The 22,608-nt window shown below is 36.4% G+C and overlaps 2 protein-coding genes across 3 annotated transcripts in view; one reads left to right on the top strand and one right to left on the bottom strand.

Annotated features, from left to right (window-relative positions):
* LOC102229675 (guanine nucleotide exchange factor VAV3-like) overlaps positions 1–10,551 on the bottom strand; it is a 56,554-nt gene extending 46,003 nt beyond the window's left edge. Inside the window, exons 1-2 of one of the 2 annotated variants that reach the window (XM_023336200.1) lie at positions 10,074–10,551; positions 4,139–4,255 (exon numbers count right to left, since the gene is read on the bottom strand). In XM_023336200.1, coding sequence (XP_023191968.1) covers positions 4,139–4,255; positions 10,074–10,277 — 321 coding nt within the window. In that variant the 5' untranslated portion in view covers positions 10,278–10,551. The remainder of the gene's footprint in view (positions 1–4,138; positions 4,256–10,073) is intronic. The other variant, XM_023336199.1, reaches the window with a different exon arrangement.
* A 1,891-nt stretch (positions 10,552–12,442) lies between these two features.
* dcaf8 (DDB1 and CUL4 associated factor 8) lies at positions 12,443–22,105 on the top strand. Its single transcript, XM_005801953.3, has 13 exons — positions 12,443–12,729; positions 13,153–13,228; positions 13,337–13,432; positions 14,618–15,285; positions 15,886–16,026; positions 16,134–16,228; positions 16,533–16,643; positions 16,765–16,895; positions 17,622–17,729; positions 18,132–18,262; positions 18,439–18,558; positions 19,020–19,136; positions 20,132–22,105. Exons 2-13 carry the CDS (start codon positions 13,192–13,194, stop codon positions 20,237–20,239), a joined length of 1,863 nt encoding a protein of 620 aa, XP_005802010.1. The 5' UTR covers positions 12,443–12,729; positions 13,153–13,191; the 3' UTR covers positions 20,240–22,105.
* Positions 22,106–22,608: the final 503 nt, after the last annotated feature.

Below are 22,608 nucleotides of genomic sequence, written 5' to 3'. Positions count from 1 at the left end.
TCCTTGTATTTCATTTATTTTGTCTTGTTTAATTAGTTTGTGTTTTTAATCTCTGCTTTTAAACTCTTACTCTTTTTCTGTAAAGCACTTTGAATTGTGTTTTTACACACAATGTGAATAATAATAAATTTGTCTGGTCTTACCTGTTAAATTTCTGAATCCGCAAATTTACTGTATTTAAGATCATCAGCACCACAAATTCAGCTGTGGCTACAATCCAGTAGTTTGCCACCATCATTGTGAGAATGCTTACATGAGTGACTAAGTGTATTGTGAACTGCTTTGTGGATAAAGTGCTATGCACAAACAGGTCTTTAACCATGTCTTAAAATGAAAGTAAGTTAGAAAAAATGTTAGAATCTAGTAAGACCAAAATTAACCGAGTCAAGTCCAGATTTTGAATAAGCGTTAGAAATTTATGCTAACCCTAAAGAAGAATACATATATATTTCTTATGTTAAAATAAGTATTAAGAAAGATTTCCAATTAAGAATGAAATTTGTTTATTTCAAACTTAATCATTTTACTATTTTGGTTACTTTAGGAATAAAATTGGACAACACTGAGCGAGAGCAAAGACTTCTCTCTGTCACCTTTAAGATGAACAGGCTAACTGATTAGACGGCCTAACTGAACAAGCTAACGGTCTCTCAGAATTCCCATTGAAGATATTTACAGTCTGTAATTTCCTCAAACTCTCCAACACCAAAATATGTCACTTAATATTAAAAACTCAAAGAAGGGGCTACTTTATTTCATAGTGAAGAAAGAAGGAAATTCTTTTTGCTTCCTCACTTCTCCTCCCTAGCCTTGAGCCTTCATTTTGCTACATAAACTCATTGAAGCAGCCTGCAGTGCAGCCTGTAGTAACTCTGAGGAATGTAGGTTAGAGAGCTCTCATTAGATATTCAGCAGACTAATGCTCAGTCTATGGGCACAGTTGGCACAACTCAAACCAGAGTGGATTAGACTGCCTGAGATTTACGATGTTCTCTTGTGAATGTTCAAAATAAGGAAGAGATTGACCACTTCTTGTTTAGCTGTACAGCCCTTTCTGGGGCAAATCCAACTCAATCACACAGTCCAACCTACGGAAACCCATATTTCTATGCTACAGAGCAATCCTTTTCCCACCACAAGCATGTCCACTTGATGGATAACCCTTGAACATGACTGAGATTATGCAGCCCGGAGTGCATGTACTGTACATATTTGCAGGCAGCACCTCCCCTGTGGGATTATCAGCAGCCAGATTAACTCGAAGCTTCTTTAGGTCACAACACACTGGACTGAAGAAAGGAAAGTAACAGGAATGCACACAGCTCAAACTAAATTATTCAGATTCAGGTGCAGTCATGAGCTACATTATACCCTCCAAAATTTAAAATAGAATCTAAAAAATATCAACAGTTTTAAGATTAAAAAGTATTTCAAGTGTAAAATTCCTTGCATTTTTGAAGACTTCAGCTTATCGCTAACAATAATACAGAAGACAAAAACTGCACCATACAGTGTGCAACACTTCAATCACCAAAGACTTTGAATGCAGTATTTGGTTAGATATATTCCAACAGTCCATGCTCTACATAAGGATAATATATTTGGCCAGTATGGACACCAGCTGTCCTCAATGCTTCCACCTGATGTTGATATTATGAGACTGAGAGGCTAAAGCTATAGAGATTAGTGGGGGCATTGGTAAATAAAATTTAGGAAAATGTGGGACAACTAATTGATATCAACGAAACTGTAATTTTAATACAGAAACATTACATCATAGTTTTGCTGTGACATACAGAATCATGAGGAAGACTGCTGCAAAAAAAAATGCTTGCTGTTTATAGAGTGCTCCATCCAAGCATTTCATGCAAAACGTTTAGTGGAAGAAAAACAAACGCTGATACAAAAAAAATGCACAAGCAACATGGATAACTGCAGCCATCAAAAAATTATGAAGCAAGCCATATTCAAGAGCTTGGGGAGATTCACAAAACCTGGACCACAGGTGGTGTCAGATCTTTACACAGAGAGGTATCCAGAACATGGGCTGTAATGCCTCATTCCTGGTCTTGAGCCACTCCTGAACCAAAGGACTGGATTGTTGCTTATTGGTCTAAAGTGGATTTTGCCTGTCTTTTGAAATTATGGTCCTGCAAACTGAAATAAAATCAGAGAGGCACAGAATCCAAATTTATGAGTTCCACAGTGAAATTTGCAGTCATTGATGTTTTCAGAAGCAATGTGATCTGTCCACACTAGTAAAACTACCATGAACTGGTTTAATAACCTCTTCAAAATGTCCCACACAGAATCTGTTTTGAATTATTAAAAAGAAGATGTGTTTGTCCGACAACGCTCATGAGTTGAAACCCAAACTAAAATTAACCTGGATTTCCTTATTGTCTCAACAGCACCACAAGGCTGATCACTTTCATGCCACAACCCAATAATGAATGTATAGGGATCCTCGACCATGTTTTAGGTGTAAATAGTGAATGGAAAAATATTTTTTAGCTTATTCAATATATTGAGATTTTTTGCCTAGTCTTATGCAATAACTAGGGGTAAAAGTTGCTCTCAGGTGCTCTCAGCTAAGGAAATGAAGAGAACAAGAAGACTCGCAGTCTGTGTGGTTTCTTCAGAGGGGTTATACTTGGCTTCTCAACTGTGAACAGGAGTCAACCTGGTAATAAGGCAGAGAGCAACACTGACATGCTGACCTGGTCATTAACTTACACTCTGAACCAGCTACCACAATAAAGCAGAAGCAGAAAAGGCAAATAATCCTTCAGAAGTGTGTCTGACTAATAAGCAGCCAATGGCTGCACAACTAAATCCTTTTAGTCTCATATGGATACATGCACAAGATTATGGCAAGTCAATTAAACACATGGCAATGTTTACAGAAAATAAATCCTCATATCGGCACATCTGAACGATTGAATGAAGCTGCTGCGTTAGAGCCTACAAAAATATATATTTTTACTCTCTGTGACACTGGATATAGTTTTCCAAAATGCAAATGCTATTACTACAAATGAGATAAGAAAAGCTATGAATTATGAAAGCACATTTCTTTAATAAATCTTAATCGACAGGTTAAAAACATGTCAAGTCTTCGGTGTAAAACTGGTTTCAGTATTTCTTTACTTTGTTCTACATCCTCCAAACTACTTATATTCTGTGGTTCCTTAAAAATCATCAGGTGCAAAACCTTCAGGTTTTTCCCTCAGGTGACAGACTAAGCTTAATTTGCCCATTAATTTATATTTACACCTGATTGTTGCACAAAATCTTCTCTAACATGTCCTAAACATCCTACACTTCAATATGTAGGATGAATAAAATATTTTAATCTATAAGCTGAACTGTCTACCGAAGGTCAGCAAAGAATATCTGAATATAAATAAAATATGACAAACTAAAGCACAAGAAAAATACTATTATTATCTATCATTAGCCATGCTCTTTAAATGGGTATCTCAAACTGCTTCTCATATAATAAGATCTTCAGACTGTATTAATTTATTTAAAAGTGAATAGGAAAATGGAAATACAAAAGCAAATATATAAGACAATTCAGCTCAAGTGTAATATCATATCAGATGTGATCAGGTGTGAAAAAATGATTTATGTCGGCCGCTTGTCCATTTTCTTCAAATCAAATCCAGTAAAATTTTATTTGTGTAGCACTTTTCAGCACAGAACAGTTCTTGCATTATATGTATTATAAGATAATTATACAAATGTGTGAGAGTTAGAGATAGAGGATATAAATATGCCATTTCCATAGGAAAATAATATACATTTTGCCTTCTTTTTCTCAAACAGTGATATGTTTGTAATATTTTTAATGTATGATCAATGAGGAACAACCCAAAGCAGTTTTACATTTCTTAGCCCATTTGTATTTTAAAACGTGAACTAGAAAATATAATTATCTAAAGTCAACATTTTTAAAAGATCCTGCCAACCCCGTGTAGGATATCAACATCTAATCTGAGACAACTAAAGACTAGAGCGATATCTAAAAATCACTGGAGAGTAGTTGTAAATATAAAATAGGGTAAAGTTGAACTCCTCCTCATGTTTCCTTCGGGATGCAGCAATAAACAGATAGAATGGGTGGTAGGCTCACCTTTCCAAAATCTCTGACATCAAAAAGGTCAAAGGATTCAAATAAGTCACTTTTCTTCATGCCAAACACATCACAGCAGGAAGACAGGAACGTCCTGATGTTCTTCAAGCACAAGAACTAAAAAGAGAAAACAATCACATTCAGCAAAAGAAATAAACAGTTTTGAATATACTGTATTTTTCTGTTTTGCATTTATCTGAAATTAATTTCTTAAAAATGCATGCTTACAAATACGAGCAGTCGTTTACTGTAGATGTTTAATTAAACTGTAAATTTTGAATTCTGAAGAAAGTTGAGCTTTGTTTCATTTCATTCAACAGACGTTTCCTGGGAAATTATTCACCATATACTCTACATTTATCTCACAGTTTCGGTTGCTTTATGAGTGACCTTGCGTTCAAAGATCTCTTCTCAGTTCTGTACTTCCACAAGACCATCACACTGAGAAATCAAGAAAATTAACATAATCATTTACAATAAAGGTAATTAGTTACAGGTGAATACAAATAATTACCGTAACAATCCTTATGTTAATTAGCCATTTCTGTTTAGGAACAAAAATAAACTTAATGACAATATGAAAGCATATTTCTTAACAATAAGTTGATATGCACAGATTTTTAGTATTCCTCTATTTAATGACGTGATTTGAAAACTTTCTTCACATTGGACCTGCAAAGAAAGTGTTTGGTTTCCACAACATGAATCAGAGAAGCAATTAGTTAGGCTACAACTTCAGCTTCTTGACTCTCATCACTCAGTGTGAAAACCACATTTCCCTCTATAATTTCCGCATCAGGTGATCTGGTCACTCTAAATTTATGTGCTTATACACTTAAGTATACTTCAAGTAATTACAGGAGTTCTAGTGCAAAAATCTAGAATAATGTGTGTGTACACATGTACAATGTGTATATATATATATATATATATATATATATATATACAGTATATGCCAGATATATAAAATCTGGCATATACTGTATATATATATATATATATATATATATATATATATATATATATATATATATATATATATATATATATATATATATACAGTATATGCCAGATATATAAAATCTGGCATACACAATATAGTGGCAGCACAAGGAGTATGAAGTTACTCCCATCATAGTGAATGTGATCCACATGTTCTGAGAACTGAAAGTGAAAACTAAACGTTTATCAGTACAAATGAAACCCCAAAGTATGCCCGCTTTTAGTGTCACTTCCTATCAGGATCTATGCGTCAGTGGAAAGCCAGGTGTCAGATATACAATGAGCCTATATGGTTATGACTGAAAATTTAAAGAGTTTGGAAATTCATGTGCACCGTTTGTGTCATACAAGAATTTTTCTTTCTTCTAATAAATCAAAATTGAAAATAATGAATAAACAAAATTACTAATGCAATTAATTTTTCTAAACCCTCATGAAACTGTGATTAATCTAAAATGTGTGTCAACAGCACAACAACTTCACACATCAAATACAGTAAACATAAGAACACAGCAAACATAATATAACGTATACTAAATATTTCTAACCATGTGATTATGCAATCGCTAAAAATGAAACCTGAGAAGGTTTTTTGAAGATTCTTGAGAACAGATAGGCTCCTTTTTATCTCACCGGCTCATCGTTGAGACGCCTGTAATCACTCCACCGCCCCCTGGGGCCCTGGTACTCTGCAGAGGAAGTGCTTGAACATGATGGCTTTGCAGCACCAGAAGCCTCATGCTTCTAAATCTAGAGTCAGAGCTGTTGTGCACAGTCCGTTGTACCATAGCTGTTCTGTTTCTTTCAGGCAGAATGAAACAGAAAAGCTACAGACTATTTTGTGGTTTATCTTTAAAATGCTATTGTGGGTTGATGTTCTTAGTACTATATTATGACTGAAGAATTGTATGGAAATAATCATCAAAAGCCAATTTCAGCAGTTCATATTATGCATGTAATGCATACAGTGATTCTGCAAAAGCAATACATTTCTTATAGACCTGTATTATGCAGCCTTAATTTCAGGTTTTGCTTTGTTTATTCATGTTTCTGTGTGCAGTCAAATTATATTTTGTTTGCGATTTGCTTTTTATGAAGAGGTGAGGCATATTGTACTAAAAAATTGGAGAAGATTTATTAAGTATCCATCATTTTGCATTGAAGCCAAAATGTTTAGCTGAACGTAACACATTGACTTCATAGCATGCTTCCCTCTTCATTGTCTTCATCCACTTCAAGTCCCCATTTTCATTTCTAAAAATTATAGCTTGGGAGGGTGGAGAACAATGAAAATGCCATTTACAAATCTGGAGCTCACTGACACACATGCATCTCTTAACCGTATACTCATATGGCCTACAGCTGCAGGCCACAAGATTCTTTTGTTTGGGTTCTTGTACTTTAAGTTCACTTTGAGTGTCTTTAAATGAAGGGAATAAAGGACAAAGATGGAACAGCCAGAGCATATACCAACTACCCCAAATCATAATTAGGTCATGAAAATGTATATACTCAGAAAGGATTTCAAGTTCAATTAGTGAGTCTTTAAATTGTGATTGCTTGTGTACGTTCTCTTCTTTTTGCAGTAATACATTTTCCAAAGTTATTGTTAGATCGACTTCCTTGTGTTTCCTTTTATGATCTCTAGCTCATAGCTTTTAGAAGCTATTATCATTCTGATGTTGCCTGTGTTTGTGACTGCACAGGAAGCATGGTTCAAAGAGTGACCTATAAACTATCCGTAAACATTATGGAAACCACAACAACTCATCCGGTGACATGTTTGCCTTCGTTAGAACCGAATTAACCTACCGGGCTTTGTTCATGTTCAGCTAATGCACATTCTTGCAATGCCTTTTGTCTTCTCAGAATATATACGGCTTAAATAAAAATTAGAAAACACAACCTGTCCAGCAGGGAAAACAAATACCGAACATGTTAAAGTGTTTGTGAAATTGACCGTTGTCTAGAGTACAATCCAGCCACATTAATGAAAAATGAATATCAACTGACAGCCTATAAATAGGTCTCTTGCTGCCAAGGTGTCACACGAGAAGCTGCTCATGATGTGTAAAACTAAAATGCTCTATGATGACCTTCACACACCTTACATGTTCTGAAACATATTGATAAAATTGGTTACAGACTTAATTCTAAGATTCTGAATTGGGGCTGGGAATCTTCGTGGACTCTGAATTGATGTGATTACAATTCAGAAGGTTAAGATGCAATCATAATCAATTGACAATTACCCACATCCCTCCCCAGACGCGCATGCCTCTAGAAACTATGTCTCGCCACAACATGCTTGTAATCGCCAATGTTTTAGTCTCATTGTAAGGTATGCAATTTCTGTGAAGTATCTTCAAGGGAGGATGATACATCCAAAGGCTGTTACAAAGTCGCAATAATGGTAATAGTGGGAACAATCTTTGCAATTATCTTCAGCTTTCCTGAGTTAGTGGGAATTTTAGCATCCACAGTTTGACAGGCTTCCAGTTTACAGTGTTTTACTTCCACCTCCTTGTTGAAATTTGAAAACTTCAAACATCCCGCATGTGGCATGGATCTTGTCATGGGATTTTTTTTCCCAGCATGCTATATTTACCATAAATTGTCTAGGTGCTGCATTTAGGTGCTTCCCAGTTCCTATTTTCCTCATTTAGGTTGTAAATGAAAATTACAATGATCAAGTTTTGACATTGTTTTTGCTTTTTTCTTTTTTTGATAAAGCTAACATCATTCATGTGTGCATCTTGATGCATCAAATAATTCATTTTTAACCCAGTCAGTTGAGATCAAAATTAAAGTTGGTGCAAATCAATGATTCAAAGTCAAATCTGCCGGGTTCCATTAGATAAAAAAAAACTTCTTTAACTTGAATAACGAGCTGAATTTTTTTGTACTGTTTGATAAATAGGATAAAGTGGAAGGTATGTTTGATTTAACTGAAATTACTTCTTTGTATTACTTCTCAAGATGACATTGTGAATCGATGCTGTGTAAATAAACTGAATTTAAACTGAATTGAAATTAGTCAGTAGAACATTCAGCACGGGAGAAATTTATTGGGGCATTCTTAATAACAAGACAGTGATCACAAACACATAGACAAGAAAGCTCTTGTTTTTAAATTTCCTGAGAAAAATGTTTGTTTTTAATTCTTATTTAACACCCTTTATGTCTAAAAGTGTTTGCTACTGGGCTTCAAACTCCTCCTCAGGCAAACATGCTCCTGCTGCAAAAACTGCACATGTTTCCTGTCTAACGGGCGGATCAAAGTTAGGATTTTATCAGCCCTCTCCAGTGGCTGCAATGACTTTAATACTCTAAGGACATTTTTATTCTAACTTGCTTCTGCAAAAAAAAAAAAAAACTCCAACAAATTAATTAGTTTTAAACAAATTAAGCCACTAAAAAAAGCCATCGACAATAACTCAAAGAATGCATTCATACCAATCAGTTTGGCAAAACACCAAAGAAATCTGGATGCTGCAAATTAGTTTGTTCCAGATGTTTGCCTGAAGCTGCAAGTCTTTATTATTAGAAGATCTATTTTAAAATCAAGCCAAAAGTTAGAGAGAAAAAAACTCACACCGATCTGATATGGGTTTTTTCTTCTTTTTTTTTTGCAGTGCATTAAGGCTAAATGTTGGTTCATAACTATGCAAAACTATATTACAGTGTGCCAATATAAATTGTGTTTAAAATTTGTGAGTCTGGTGTGTTAACCTTCTTAAAAACTGCTTGTCTGTAATCTATGTGTTGCTTTATTGTCCTCTGTGCACATTTTTTATGCATACAAGACTTTTACAGGCATCATTTGTAATTAATTGCAATGCTAATATTATGCTAGGATGCTTTCTCTTTTGTGTTACCTTTTATAATGTGTGTGGCTCCCATCGCCTCCCTCAGTTAACAAGATGGTTACATATTTAGATTATCAGCTCAACTGTTTTTTGGGATATAAATTCTTAAAACCTTAATTTACAGGCTTGCTTAAATGGGATTAAACATCAAATTCTGTCATAGTAACAAACTTTTACAAAATAAACTCAAAAATTTTGGACAGGTCTCATAAAACATGCAGGAGCCGCCGCCTAGTTACTGCAGTTGCTTTTATCCAGCTGCTTTTGATCAGACCACTCCTGTCTGTCTCAACTGCTTGAAAACGCTCTTTCCACACTTTTTCCTTCCACTTTACTTTCCATGAATATGCTTTAATACTATTACTATCTTAACAAACAAACATCTTTAGCTAAGTTGTTTGTACAACAACCACCACCATCTGGAGGATGCCAGTAACTTTCTGCTGAACAACAGTTCGATCAACATTCTTTCATATTATTCTGCATGCTAGCATTTCTGTATTAAGTATAATTTTACCATTGTTCGTTTGTAATATTCAAATTTTCTAAGAAACTGAATTTTGGATTTTCACAAGTTGTTATGTCATAGTCTTAAAAATTAGAAGAGGAAAAGGTTTATATAGATCTGTATATAATGATATAATGAGTTTCATTTTTTAAAATTTCATTCTTAAAGTAGATTAACTTTGTAATGATAATCTAATTAATTGAGGGGCATAATGTTAATTTTGGGGGTGGGGGGGCAATGAAGAAATAAATGGGGAAGAAGGAAAAGGGTGAATGAAATTCTGTTGTCGGTTTTGGTTTTGGTGTTGCAAATTATTTCTGGGCCCCATCTGGCCATCATTTACAAGACTTCAGGTTCACTCCTGCTGCCTGTATGGTGTGTTTATCGAACAGTTTGATCCAGACTAAATGAATCGAATCATTTAACACGAAAAGTTAACAGTCTGAATCGTGTTTTTGGGTATGATTAGTTTCACTTTAAATCGTTTTCATGGCCAATTTCACATTTCCCCTGCACGCGTAACGAGAACAAGCAGACTAGTCGAGTTTGAACGTACCTGTGACATTTGCGGCCTCAGGTTGATCTCCTTCAGGTTGATGGTGTGGGGCTTCAGGTTGTTGAGCAGCTGGCACAGCAGCACCCCGTCCCGCAGGGTCTGCGCCAGGTCGAACACCTGCGCTGTGTCCGCCGTGACCCGGTGGTTCGCCGGCAGAACATTGCAGCCGATCAGCCACATCGCACACTGCCTCCAGTACTCCATCTCCGCTGTATGTGAACAGCGGGCCAACGCAAAAATGAAATTAAAAACTTCGATCTTGCTTTAAATCAGCGCGCGTCATAACAGAAGCTGCTCCTCGAGCCCTTCACGCGTGTCCGTGAACTCCAGCATCGCCTCTGGAGGGACCACCTTGTCGCTGCAGCTTTTTTCTGCGACTCACGGGGGCGGCTGGCTGATGTGAAACCCCCCTCAAACTGTCTAAACTTCCCCTTCCTGCACAGGACTCGCCGTTACCTCTCCTTTAGCAAGTGTAGCTATAACTTTCGATGCTACTTAATACCATAAATTCGTCACATTTTATTTATTTATTTATCTTTTGTTGTCGTTTTGTTTTTGTTTATTTTTTTTGCTACGTAAGAGGAAATGTCGACTGCCTGCTTAAGGCTGTGACAGATGTTTCTCATATAATCAATAAATGCATTAATTAATTAAGCTTGCCTGTTAATGGGGAAAAAAACATCTTCCCTATGATACCAGGTGGGTTCAGCAACCAAAAATTTTACTCACGTTAAAAAGAGCACTACTCAAATATATTTATAGACAAGTAAAAGGAAAAGGTTATGGGAAGTAGCCAATTAAGAAATTAATCAAGAGTAAAAACGTATTTTGCTTGATCACATCAGACTTTAGATTTTTACAATCAGACAGCCCAAAAAAATGTAATGTGCAAATTTTGATATTTTTTAAAGACTTTATGAAGATTTATGAAGCTAAAAAGTAAATTTTATATGTACATGTGTGTACATATATTTGTGGTTTTATGTGAGAAATCTTGAAAAAGCTCAGCGGCTATGAATACTCTTGTAAGGCACTGTCATTCCAGAATCACGTCAGATATACGTAGTATGTGGTTTACAACTGTATCAGTGGTTCAATCAACTAGATATTTCAAATATGTCAGTTACAACTGTCCAAAACTCACTTCATCAGTTATGACATAATATGTAAACTTGTGTGACTTTATGTTAAATTTATCACACTGAAGTATACTGAATTTTTTGTTTGTTTTTCTGTCTACCTCATAATGTGAAACTTCAGAAACATCTGGCTCCCTAACTCAGGATGAAACGTGGGATCTCCTTCCTTCCTGTGTTTATGTCAAAGGTTTGATAGCAGGAGTTGACCACAGCACACCCCCAACAGGACAAATTCTCTCTTTGCCACTGTTGAACCCCTGATATTTTTCTATTTACGTCTGACTGCAATAAAACAGAAACATCACAGCCTCTTTCTGGCTACTTTAGCCACTTCCAGTTACTTTCTGAATGAATAACAAGGCAAACTGCATCAGACGCTTACTTCCAATTTATATTAAAGTCAAATGTCTTGTTTGTATACAAGCTTCATTATTCCTGGTATTTTGTATCTGCTAAGTCTGTTGTGCCACTTGGAGGTAAAATGAAGATACACTGAATAGTAGACACTGTCACTGGAATTATTTTGCTCCGTTTTCACATATAAAACAGAGCAAAATGACCTACTGAGTGCTTAGATTTACATTATGAAAACAACTGATTTGGATATGTTTTTTCTCTTTTTCCTGAAGTTGTCATTTTGAATTGATGTAACCTGTTTTTATTTGTTTTTTGTTATTACTATTTTAGTATTTTGTTTTTTTAAATACAAGAATTTGCACAAAATAATACATTTTGTCTATCTCATTCCATATTTTTTCACAAATAAAATCACATGTTATGATAAAACAGCTAGTGTTCGAGTAACCATTTTACCAAAAATACTTTTTGGGCATACTTGAGTAATTTTTGGGGTGTGACTTTAATTCTACTTGTGTAAAAAAAATCTTGAGTACAATTTATTAGCTTCTCTAAGCAGCTCTGATAGGGTATACCTCCACTACTATAATCATAATTCAGATATTAAGCATAAGTGCAGACAGAAAACCCAGTACAGCAAATACTACTACTAATATTGCTACTACTTCAACTACTACTACTACTACTACTATTATTATTATTATTATTATTATTAATAATAATAATAATAATAATAATAATAATAATAATAATAATAATAATAATAATAATAATAATAATAATAATAATGATGATGACAATGGTTACTATTTTTTTTAACTTCCGGTTTTGAAAAAATTATAAATAGAAGAGGAACGTCCGACACCGGAAATGGAGCTGTGCAAGAAAAAAAAAAAAGAAGCTGGATCGTCAAAACATAAACAGAGCAGAAGACAACCTTGTGTGAACGCAGCTAGCTCGTATTGTTGTCTGACTTTTTTTTTTCTTTTTTAGCAAGAGACAGCTAAATGCAGGCTCTCCTAATGTCGTGTATTTCCCGTCAGAGAACTCCTAGTCAGGGCACCTAGCTCGTTTGCCAAGTAGCGAGGTGGAGAAAACAAATCTGCAATAAAGATTAGGACTAAACTAAGAAGTGCGCCTCGTCGGGCCTTCGAGTAGAGGTAACGCTAGCAATGCTAAGTTAGCAATTTAAAGTACCCGCATTTCGACAGCTAGCTTGTTGAGTACAACTTGAATGCCTTATCTTAGCTTCAATGTTTGTTCGCCTTACACATACTATGTAGCTTTTACTTTCGATGAAACGAGTGTCAGGTTGAGGAACAGTCGCAGAAGACTGACAGCACAAAGCAAACACGGCTTTAGTTGGGCCTCTGTGTCGGTTAGCTGGGAAGTCAGTTGTGTCATATTAGGTGCAGCAATGCAGACCTGGTAAAAGTAGGCTGATAGTAAGTTTTAAAGTTATACGGCTAAGCTGCGACGGAGATGATTTAATTTCTGGTTGTTTTCGCTTTCTTTTCTTACTTTATCCTCATGTTTGGTCAGCAAACATATTTAATGCTTCTTACTTGCTTGACGTCTTACAGTTTCTACCTCAGGACGACGCAGGACCTAGAGGAGACAGAATGGCTGAAGCTGACGGAAAAGCCCCTGTGCTTGATGGTGCAATATATAATAATGCACAGTTTTGTAGACTTAATCATAGCCACGTATGTTTCTGTGCCTATTGAACCTGCGAGCTTATCAGAAAAAAATGCTTGTGTTTATCAGGTGGTTCAGAGGAAAAAAAGCCCGGAGAAGAGCAGCACAAGGACGGGGACGCCTCTGGAAGTAAAGACAGTCAGACACAATCTTCCTCTGAAGACGGTAAAGTCACCTTTGTATTCTTTTTCTGTTTCTTTGAAAAAGTTAGGAGCCACAGTGTGCTCCAAGTCAGTTTACTTCACCATTGTGTACCCTCTTGTTCCCTTGTTGTCTGTTACTACTTCCAAACAAACCAATTTGCACATGTGTGCTTAATCCAATGCTTCTCAGCTTGTTTTGTAATTAAATTAGGAATTTTGAAAATATATTAGAATGACACCATATGTTTAAAAATATTAACACTGCACTATAACCATTCAAAAATAATAATATTGCTATATTGACAATTTAATTCCAAGTCTCAGGAGTGTCGCTGCAGAAGAGCCGTTAGTGTAGAGATAATCAGTCGTTCAGGACTTGATCATCACGAGTTTTACATGAAGTCAGCTGGACTTCTCTAGCCTTCATTTAAAACTCACAAAACTACAGAAGTATGAATATTCATAAGATGCTAAAGGTCACAGAAGGTAAGAAAAAATTAAACTGAGAGTAGCATTTACCGTTACTGCCCATCTTTACTGCAATGTTTATATCATCAGTCGTAATTGGTTGTTCAGAAATATTTCTGGTCTTCGAATATACAGACAGTCCTGGACTGGAAATGAAATGAGCGCTGCTCCATTTGTTAATGCAACAATGTACTGAAGCTACAGTTAGTAATATGCAGTAGAAACGGCCACCTGCATGCTCTACTAACTGATTAACTTGCTCATATTAGTTTTTTTTCTAAATTTGCAGTGTTAAAGAACATTTTTCCAAGGTTTTAAAGAATCATAAACAGTATTATATTTTATAATCTTAATTATAGGCCTTGAAAAATCTGAAATATGTCCAGCTTTTCAAGGATGCTTCAGTAAGTATTGAATCTCTACATTTGTTCATTAATTGCTTCTTCTGTCATTTTTTTATACAAGTAATGTGGCAGCATTTGTTTGATGTCATTTGTAGTTCTGGCTGATTGACTTGGTTGTTACTAAACTACAACAGCCATGATGCAGGGATGCAATTGGTTTTGTTGAAAAGACTCTGCCACAAGATGTTCAGCTTCATCTGCAAAAATCTACGTTCCATCATTGTTTGTTTTAGTCAATTAATACAAAAGCCTTTTAAATTTGTGCACCATTTCTTCTTGAATCTCCCACGGAGACTGCGTTGCCTTGACATGTTGGCCCTTTCCTGTTTCCACAGCTCCCAAAGAAACAGTAGAAGCGTCTGGAGACAAAGGCATATCAGAGGCAGAAGGAGAGACAGCTGCAAGCAGAGAAGGAGAGGAGGAGGAAGAGGAAGACACGGACAGCATGGATGGCAGTGGACTGTTTTCTTTCACGGAGGATGGAGAGAGGGAGAGTGAGGGTGGGAGACGAGAGAGGGGCAAAGAGAAGGATCGAGGGAAAAGGGCCCCTAGAAAGAGAATCCGACCTGGAGCGGGCACTAATCACTCCTCCAGCTCAGATGATGATGACGACGACGACGATGATGAGCCAAAGGAGGAGGAGGACGATGATGATGACGACGATGATGATGATGATGAGGCCATGGAGTCATGGCTGGGCGCCGAGCTCCACGACCTCCGTGGGCCGACGTGGCAGGCGGTGCCCTCTCTTCGCTCCAGAGAGATCGGCAGGAACTCGCACCAGTTTGTCCGGCGTGTGTGTGGAGCTCGCGGCCTCGTGCAGAGGCTGGAGCTCCAGGGACGCTTGGAGCGCCACACTGGCTGTGTCAACACGTTGCACTTCAACCCCTCTGGGACGCGTCTGGCGTCAGGCAGCGACGACCTGCGGGTGGTGATCTGGGACTGGGCCATCCGCCGGGCAGAGCTGGAGTTTGACAGTGGACATAAGAGTAATGTGTTTCAGGTGAGGTGTGGTTACGAGAGGAACGGATCAGAATCTGCAGTCAGTTCATTCTAGAGTTGTTTAAAATTTATCAGCGGCTGAATATGTAGAAATGTCCATTCGTCCAACCTCTGTTTGTCCATCCATCATTCACCCATCGTCTCTCTTTGTCCATATATCTATCCACTTTTGTGCCATCCATGCATTCTCTCTTGTTTTGTCAATCCATCCTTTTTACAGTTTTTCTTGTTGTAGCTTCAAATTTAATGCCTAGCAACTGCAGAAATGTCTTCAGTAAACACTTCCTCAAGCTCTTTTAAAAATCAGGTTTAAACTATGAGAGGAAACAAATTATTTTGACCTGAAACAAATATAAGAACTTTGTAAATTCTTGTGATGTTTGTGTTTAGGAAAAACAACAACAAAAAAACCAATTACAAATTGTTTAGCACTGATGGTATTTAGGAGATCACAAACCAAAGGACATTTTGCTGATTGAAATACAGAATAATCTCATAGAAAAATGTAAAAAGTTACTGAAATAAATACAAATGATTAAAGTAAAATTATAATCTGCATGTGACTGATATGAATTTTCTTCTTGCTCTTGGGTTCTAACAGGCAAAGTTCCTGCCTCACAGCGGAGACTCCACCTTGGCCATGTGCGCTCGTGACGGTCAGATCAGAGTCGCTGAGCTCTCGGTCACGCAGCGCTGCAAGAACACAAAGCGGGTAGCACAGCATAAAGGAGCAGCACACAAGGTGAGCATGCTGACAAAGGCTGTTGTAAACCAGAAAGTGAAAGACTTCTGAGATAACATGCCAACTCTTATGCGTTTTCACATTTGTTTTTTTTTTTGTTCCATCAGCTGGCCCTGGAGCCGGACTCGCCTTGTTCGTTTCTGTCAGCTGGAGAGGACGCCGTGGTGTTTGGCATCGATCTGCGCCTGGATCGTCCTGCCAAGTAAGTTCTATTCATTTGGTGTTGGAATGAAACGTGTTAAAGCAAAAAAAGAATAAAAACTGCTTCTTAAAATGATCTTGAGCTTCACACACTTCACAAATCTCTGTATAAATTTGTTGCATGATTCAAGTTTATTTAACATCACATATGGTGTTTAGTAAGGTCCAGTGTGAGTGAGTATGTCACTGCCATAAAAGGTTAATACATTTACGTATATTTAGGATTTCCAACTATGCTTTGTTTGCGTGTTATATTGCTGAAGCTGACATTTTTCTTCTTTGTCTCCTTATATTTTCTTTGGCAGTAAACTGGTGGTTGTAAAGGAGGGCGATAAAAAAGTGGGACTGTATACCATCTTTGTCAACCCAGCAAAGACGCACCAGTTTGCAGTTGGTGGGAGGGATCAGTATATAAGGTACTCCTGTGTTGGTTATCCTGCCTGATTTATTAGAAGACCTCTGAATTTAATGTGACTTTCTTTTTTACATGTTTTTTCTTCTTTGTTTTATTTTCTGCTGTTTTTTTTTTCTTATTAGAATTTATGATCAGAGGAAGATTAATGAAAATGAAAACAACGGCGTTCTGAAAAAGTTTTGTCCTTCACATCTGGTCTCCAGCGAGTCTAAAACCAACATAACCTGTCTTGTGTACAGTCATGATGGCACAGGTAGAACTACATCATTTTTCATCTTTTTTACTTAATGTCAATTTAAAGTACGAATATGTCTGTCTGATTACAACAGTCTGACCTGTTGTGTCTCTCAATAATTGTGCAGAGGGATACTAAGATTAGATTTAGCATCAGCTGCATAAATGTATCAGTTATTTGGATGAGCTTTGAACAATAGTTAAAGATTTAATTATCTCAAGCTCATATACAATATTCTAGAATCAACAGGAAATATAGGAACTTTTAAATTAGAGTATTTTCTAGATCTGGAAAAAATTTATTTTATTATTTATTTTTTTCAATTTTCCATCTTGTTTTGTCTTTGTCTATCTTTTTCAATATTATTTTCTTCCACCCTTCTCTTTCCTCCATCCCTCTCTTGTATCATTTGTTCTTTCTTGTTTCTGTCCTTCCTCCGGTCCATGCTTGTGTCCTTCCTCAGCTTACGTTTGTCATTCTTTTCTCCTTTCTGTCCTCCTTCCTTCTGTCCTTTATAGCTTCTGTGCTTGACTTTGTCCTCCTTTTTGTCCTTCTTCTCTTTGTTTAGTTTTTTTTTTAAGTAATGAAGTGACACAAATTGAAGACCTCTGCAAAAAATATATATGCCATGATTTCATTGTGAATTTTTATATTTTAAAATGGAAATAAATAGTTAATTCAAGCCTGGGAAAGTAATGAATGTATAAAGTGTTGCAACATTTAAATTACTTTTTGACATTTAAGAACTCCTGGCAAGTTACAACGATGAAGACATCTACCTATTTGACTCCAACCACAGTGATGGGGCAGACTATCGCAGGAGATATAAGGGGCACCGTAATAACGCCACAGGTATTTATTTTTTGCGAATAAAGCAGCAGCTTCAAATAGAAGAAGAAATCATCTGACTGGAAACAGATGATCTTAGTCTCAATAATGATTGGAAAAACTTAAAGTCTGAACACACTATACATAATTGTTACACTAACAGCAGCACTCTGCTGTTTGGAATTTACTATTGATTATTCGTAGTTTGCCATTTTAAAGTTTAGTGAAAATTAATTCAAACTAATTTTTGTCACTTTACTCATCCCATAATGAGGTTTTCTTTATAAGTTCTAAAGAAATTAAAATCTGTATGGTTGGGTCAGTACGTCTCTCTGCTTCTCAGATCCTTTGGTTTGTAAAACGAAGCAGCCATTTTGAGTTTCCCTCCAGCTCTCACACTGACTCTGCATCTCTTCTGTTTCACAGTGAAGGGTGTGAACTTCTACGGTCCCTGCAGTGAGTTTGTGGTCAGCGGTAGTGACTGTGGTCATATTTACCTGTGGGACAAAAACTCTGCTCGCATCGTCCAGTTCATGGAGGGAGACAGAGGAGGAGTGGTGAGTTTGCTCAGGAGAGTTCAAAATTTATGTTTTAAAATATTACATTAGTTAGTTAAACTGTAGCTTAAACTTCAAGGAGTCAGTTTGTGTAAATCTAAACACATTTTTCTTCCGTTCACTTTTGCTTTTAAGTTTAGGATTTGTGATGTTCAGTGATTGTTTGGTAACTCCAGGTGAATTGTCTGGAGCCGCACCCCCATCTGCCAGGAATGGCGACCAGTGGGTTGGACCATGATATCAAACTGTGGGCACCCACTGCTGAAAACCCCACTGGACTCAAGGGTCTGAAAGAGGTATGACTCCTGCTCAATCCCATTTAAAAAAAAAATGATTTTGGTGCACTAGATAAAGTATTTATCATATAAAACACATGTTTTATATGATTGTTTGGAGAGTAAACAATCATATACTCTCAATCATATGTTTTATATGATAAATGCTGCTTGATTGGAATCAAAATAATCACTTCAAATGGGTTTGGTAAGTTTCTGTCTGGTTTTCACAATAAAATCCCTGTTCAAAGAGCCTCCATTATGAGAAATTATGGAAGGGTTTTATTTAATAGGGTACAAAAGGCTTCAAGTGAGTTCTTGCATCTTTATTTTGTAAAATCTTTTGTCAGATTAATTTAAACTAAATTATTTTCTTAATTGCTTAAAGGCTGATATTGTTCATACACTTTTACAGTCCAAGAAATTGGGGCATTGTGATGTTCATCTTCATATTTTACCCATCGCTTCTGGTGTTCTGAAAGGTGATGAAGAAAAACAAGAGGGAGCGCGATGAAGACAGCAAGCGTCATGGCGACCAGTATGACACCCAGCTGCTGTGGTTCCTGATGAGACACATGAGAAACAGACGACCTCAAAGGGTGAGTCAAATATTCCTGCATTTTCAAAGATTTCATTATATTATCTATTTTTCAGTTTGGAATATTGGCATGAACTAATTACATAAAACAAAGGTGCTTTAAATAAAATTAATTACCAATATTCCCTTAGAATGCCACATTTCAGTTTAAAAAAAACAACAAAAAAAACTAATGTTAAAAATATACGTTTAACAGAAAAAATACTGGTTTACCAGGTGAATTAATTATGGCTGCTGCTACGAAAAAAATCAGAATTATTTTTCAACAATGATTTTTGAAACCCAATAACTTTCCTTAAAAGCCATTTCTTTTTTTAATATAACTTTTTCAATTTATTGCAAACTATAAAATGAAATATAAACAAAGATTTGCACTTTAAAGTATACAATATATATATAGATGGATGGATGATAAAAAAGATCAAATTAAATTTGGTCTTATATTTCTCATTTAGATTAAAGTAAAAACTGTATTAATCAAAAAAAAATTACATTTTTGAGGCACAGATCTTAATCAAAAATGTATTGATTCCTCATAAATGTAAATTTAAGAAATATAAAATAAAATGGCATTTGTTATTGGAGAAAAATCGGATGCCTATGTTAAATTGATAATAGATAATTAGTGGCTGCTTGGTTCACATTTTAGGTTGTTTTGAGCCCTAATTGCAAATTTTTTGTTAAAGGTAAAACACGTCAATGAAATTGCTTTTGATATCTTTGATAACATTTTATTTAGTGTTAGGTTGCAAATGTCAAACTTGGCTATTACAAAAAAATATTAAAAAAACAAACAAACTGAAGTTTATTCAAGTAAACTTCAGTCAAATAAGGATGTAGGATTAAAGTGGGCGCCCTAACAGTGAGATCTCTGCTGGAGGACATCCAGTGCTCTTTTCTGTCCGAAAGAGCACTGGTTCTACAAAATAGAGTTAAAGCCTAATGTTTAGCGGCAGCAGCATTGTTTTCAGTGAAAATAATCCCGTCTCAACGCAGGCTCGACGTGAGGGAGCAGACGCAGACACCGACGAGTCCTGGAGCTCTCCGGATTCCTCTGACGAAGAGGACGGTGGTCCCGACCACGTCCAGTGCATGTCGTCCTGAGCCACGGACAAACAGACGTACACCCACATACATAAACTGATACTCACAATTTATTGCCCATGACTCGATGCACATAGGCAAGCACTATTGACACACTGGCACGAGCCACAGACGCATACAAACGCAACCAAGCAGACACATTTACCTTAACGTACTATACTGTTGAAGCAGAGCGACGACGATGTGTGCACAAGCCGACTGTAGACTGCGACACTTCCACAATCCTGTTTCTTTAGTGGGAATTTGTGCACAGAGGCTTAGTGAGCGCTTACGACCTTCTGAACCACTTGGAGGCCCCCTGTTTCTCCACGTGCTGTTGACGTAGACTTTGAAAGTTGTGTGTGGCGAAAGGCGAGCGATGTGAAGTGAGCTTTACGTCACCAGCAGACCCATAACCTCAATCTGGGTTGAACGACTCCTGCTCTCAAGGAAGCGTTCAGCAGAAAGGAAAGGATTTAGGCGTACACCTTCAACTATCCCCTAAATGTGACTCCCTTTAAGATTTAGACTGCGTAGGGGCGAGTTCCGCTTTAACCCCAGTCTCATAATTGCTTGTTTGTTTTTAATTTGGAGCAGCTTGAGACAGAAGTTTTTTTTTTTTTTTTGTTTTTTTTTTACATAATTATCTTTGTGCTTTCCTGTTCTTTTCATCACTACTGGTTGTACTTTGAATCAGGGATGATTTAGTGATCTTGATGATGTGGGAGGAGCTATCATCTTGAATTTGTCATAGGAAACGCAGCAGCGAAGTAAAAATTTTTCCTTGTCCCTTTTGAGATGGGATATTTTGCACTTGAGTGATTCTTGACCGAGAAGAGGTTGTTTCCTTTGTTTTCTTCTTTCTCCCTCTCTCTCCAAGCTGAAACTCATTTATGACCGAAAAGCTTCAACTCAGCTCTTGATAAATATGATAAATCAGAGGGGAGTTTACCCTCTCAGGGGGGTTTGTGATTGCTTTTTCCCTTTTTTTTTTTTTTTTTCTATTTTAAAGCGCCAGACCCAACCTGGACCAGTCAAAATGTAAACACTGCCTATGAGTGAAGAAAGAACGGAATAATCTAGGTAGCAGTTATTTCAGTGGTTCCTTCACACCGTATCCTTTCTTGCCATGACTGTAAAGAGCAAGTTTTGTGTTGAAGCATCCTGCTTGAGCATTAAAAGTGAATCCCTCAAGCTTTTGGCAAGAAAGTCTAAACTGAACTCTTGAGACGAACACTTGACCCAGGTTGGAGGGCTTTTGGTTATGCACTCAGCACATAAGTCCTGTCTGCGCTGTTAACACTGGCTGAAAGATGAGGACGGAGGGAGCGGCTGGGTCAGTCTGCTTGCCAGTCAGTTGCTGTTTGAGACCGATAAAGTTGAGCTTTTCTCATTTTGTATGAGAACCGTAGTTAGTTGAATTTATATGTACATATATATATAAATATATATTAGAACTGTAAAATAAAAAAGGAAACAAAAAAACTTTAGCCAATGCTGTTTGACTTCAGAAAAAAAAGGAGAAAAAAAAGTCAAAACATTTGATTGGTATTGATGCAGAGATTTATATTCTATACTGTATGAGGACAAAATACTTTCAAAATCCACAGGAGAAAATGTTGACGTGTTCATTTTTCTTTCCCTGTTTCTTGACAGCTGTCATTACAAATATTACAACTTTGATTCTTCTTGTTCAGATAATTGTTCCATAACTTCAAACAGTTCTATCCAGATTTTCCCACGTGCTATTTTTTGACATCTTGCATACATATAAAAGAAAAGGCTTTGATTCAACTATTTTTCCCACCACTGTCTAATATTGCATTCTACTGGTTTATTTGGAAATATGTACAATTTGTGCAATAAAGAAAAAGATGATGCTCTTGATGTCGTCATTTAGTGGTATGTCATTGCTCTGGTTCTAGAACAAAAATGATCAGTACTGGTACAGATGTATATTGATAAATATATACCTTAAAATAAATTCAGATTTAGGTTCTTTTCATGTTAGAAATTTGAAGTTTTTCCTCCAGTGAGATTTTTTGTCACCCGTTTTCTTACAATTTCTTAAGATTTAACTTGAAAGGCATGTTCTCCTGTATTTCCCATTTTGAAGTGTGGCTGAGAGAATCAAATATTTGTATTCTATGGACAGCACAAATTATGGATGACAAAAGTTATAAGACACTAATTACAGATTTTTGAGAAATTGGAGTAAATGTTTACATGGGATTTTTTTCTGAAGGCTTTATAAACATCTGAAGATGCCAGTAATTGAGAGAGAAAAAAACTTTAGCAATGTTAAAGTTCTCGATTGAAATAGCCTGTTTTTACATCTAAAATATAATATCTGGTTAACATGGGTGAGCATCAAATTAGTTTCACCCTAG

Source organism: Xiphophorus maculatus, chromosome 6, assembly GCF_002775205.1.
Source record: "Xiphophorus maculatus strain JP 163 A chromosome 6, X_maculatus-5.0-male, whole genome shotgun sequence".
Taxonomy (NCBI): Eukaryota; Metazoa; Chordata; class Actinopteri; order Cyprinodontiformes; family Poeciliidae; genus Xiphophorus; species Xiphophorus maculatus.
This window is presented reverse-complemented; position numbering and strand designations above follow the sequence as displayed.

Excerpts from the sequence above, each read along its gene's own strand:
- dcaf8 (XM_005801953.3), top strand. The coding sequence starts at position 13,192 with ATGGCTGAAGCTGACGGAAAAGCCCCTGTGCTTGATG. Across the intron at positions 16,027-16,133 it reads ATAAAGGAGCAGCACACAAG|CTGGCCCTGGAGCCGGACTC; the intron begins GTGAGCATGCTG and ends TTGTTCCATCAG. Across the intron at positions 19,137-20,131 it reads GAAACAGACGACCTCAAAGG|GCTCGACGTGAGGGAGCAGA; the intron begins GTGAGTCAAATA and ends GTCTCAACGCAG.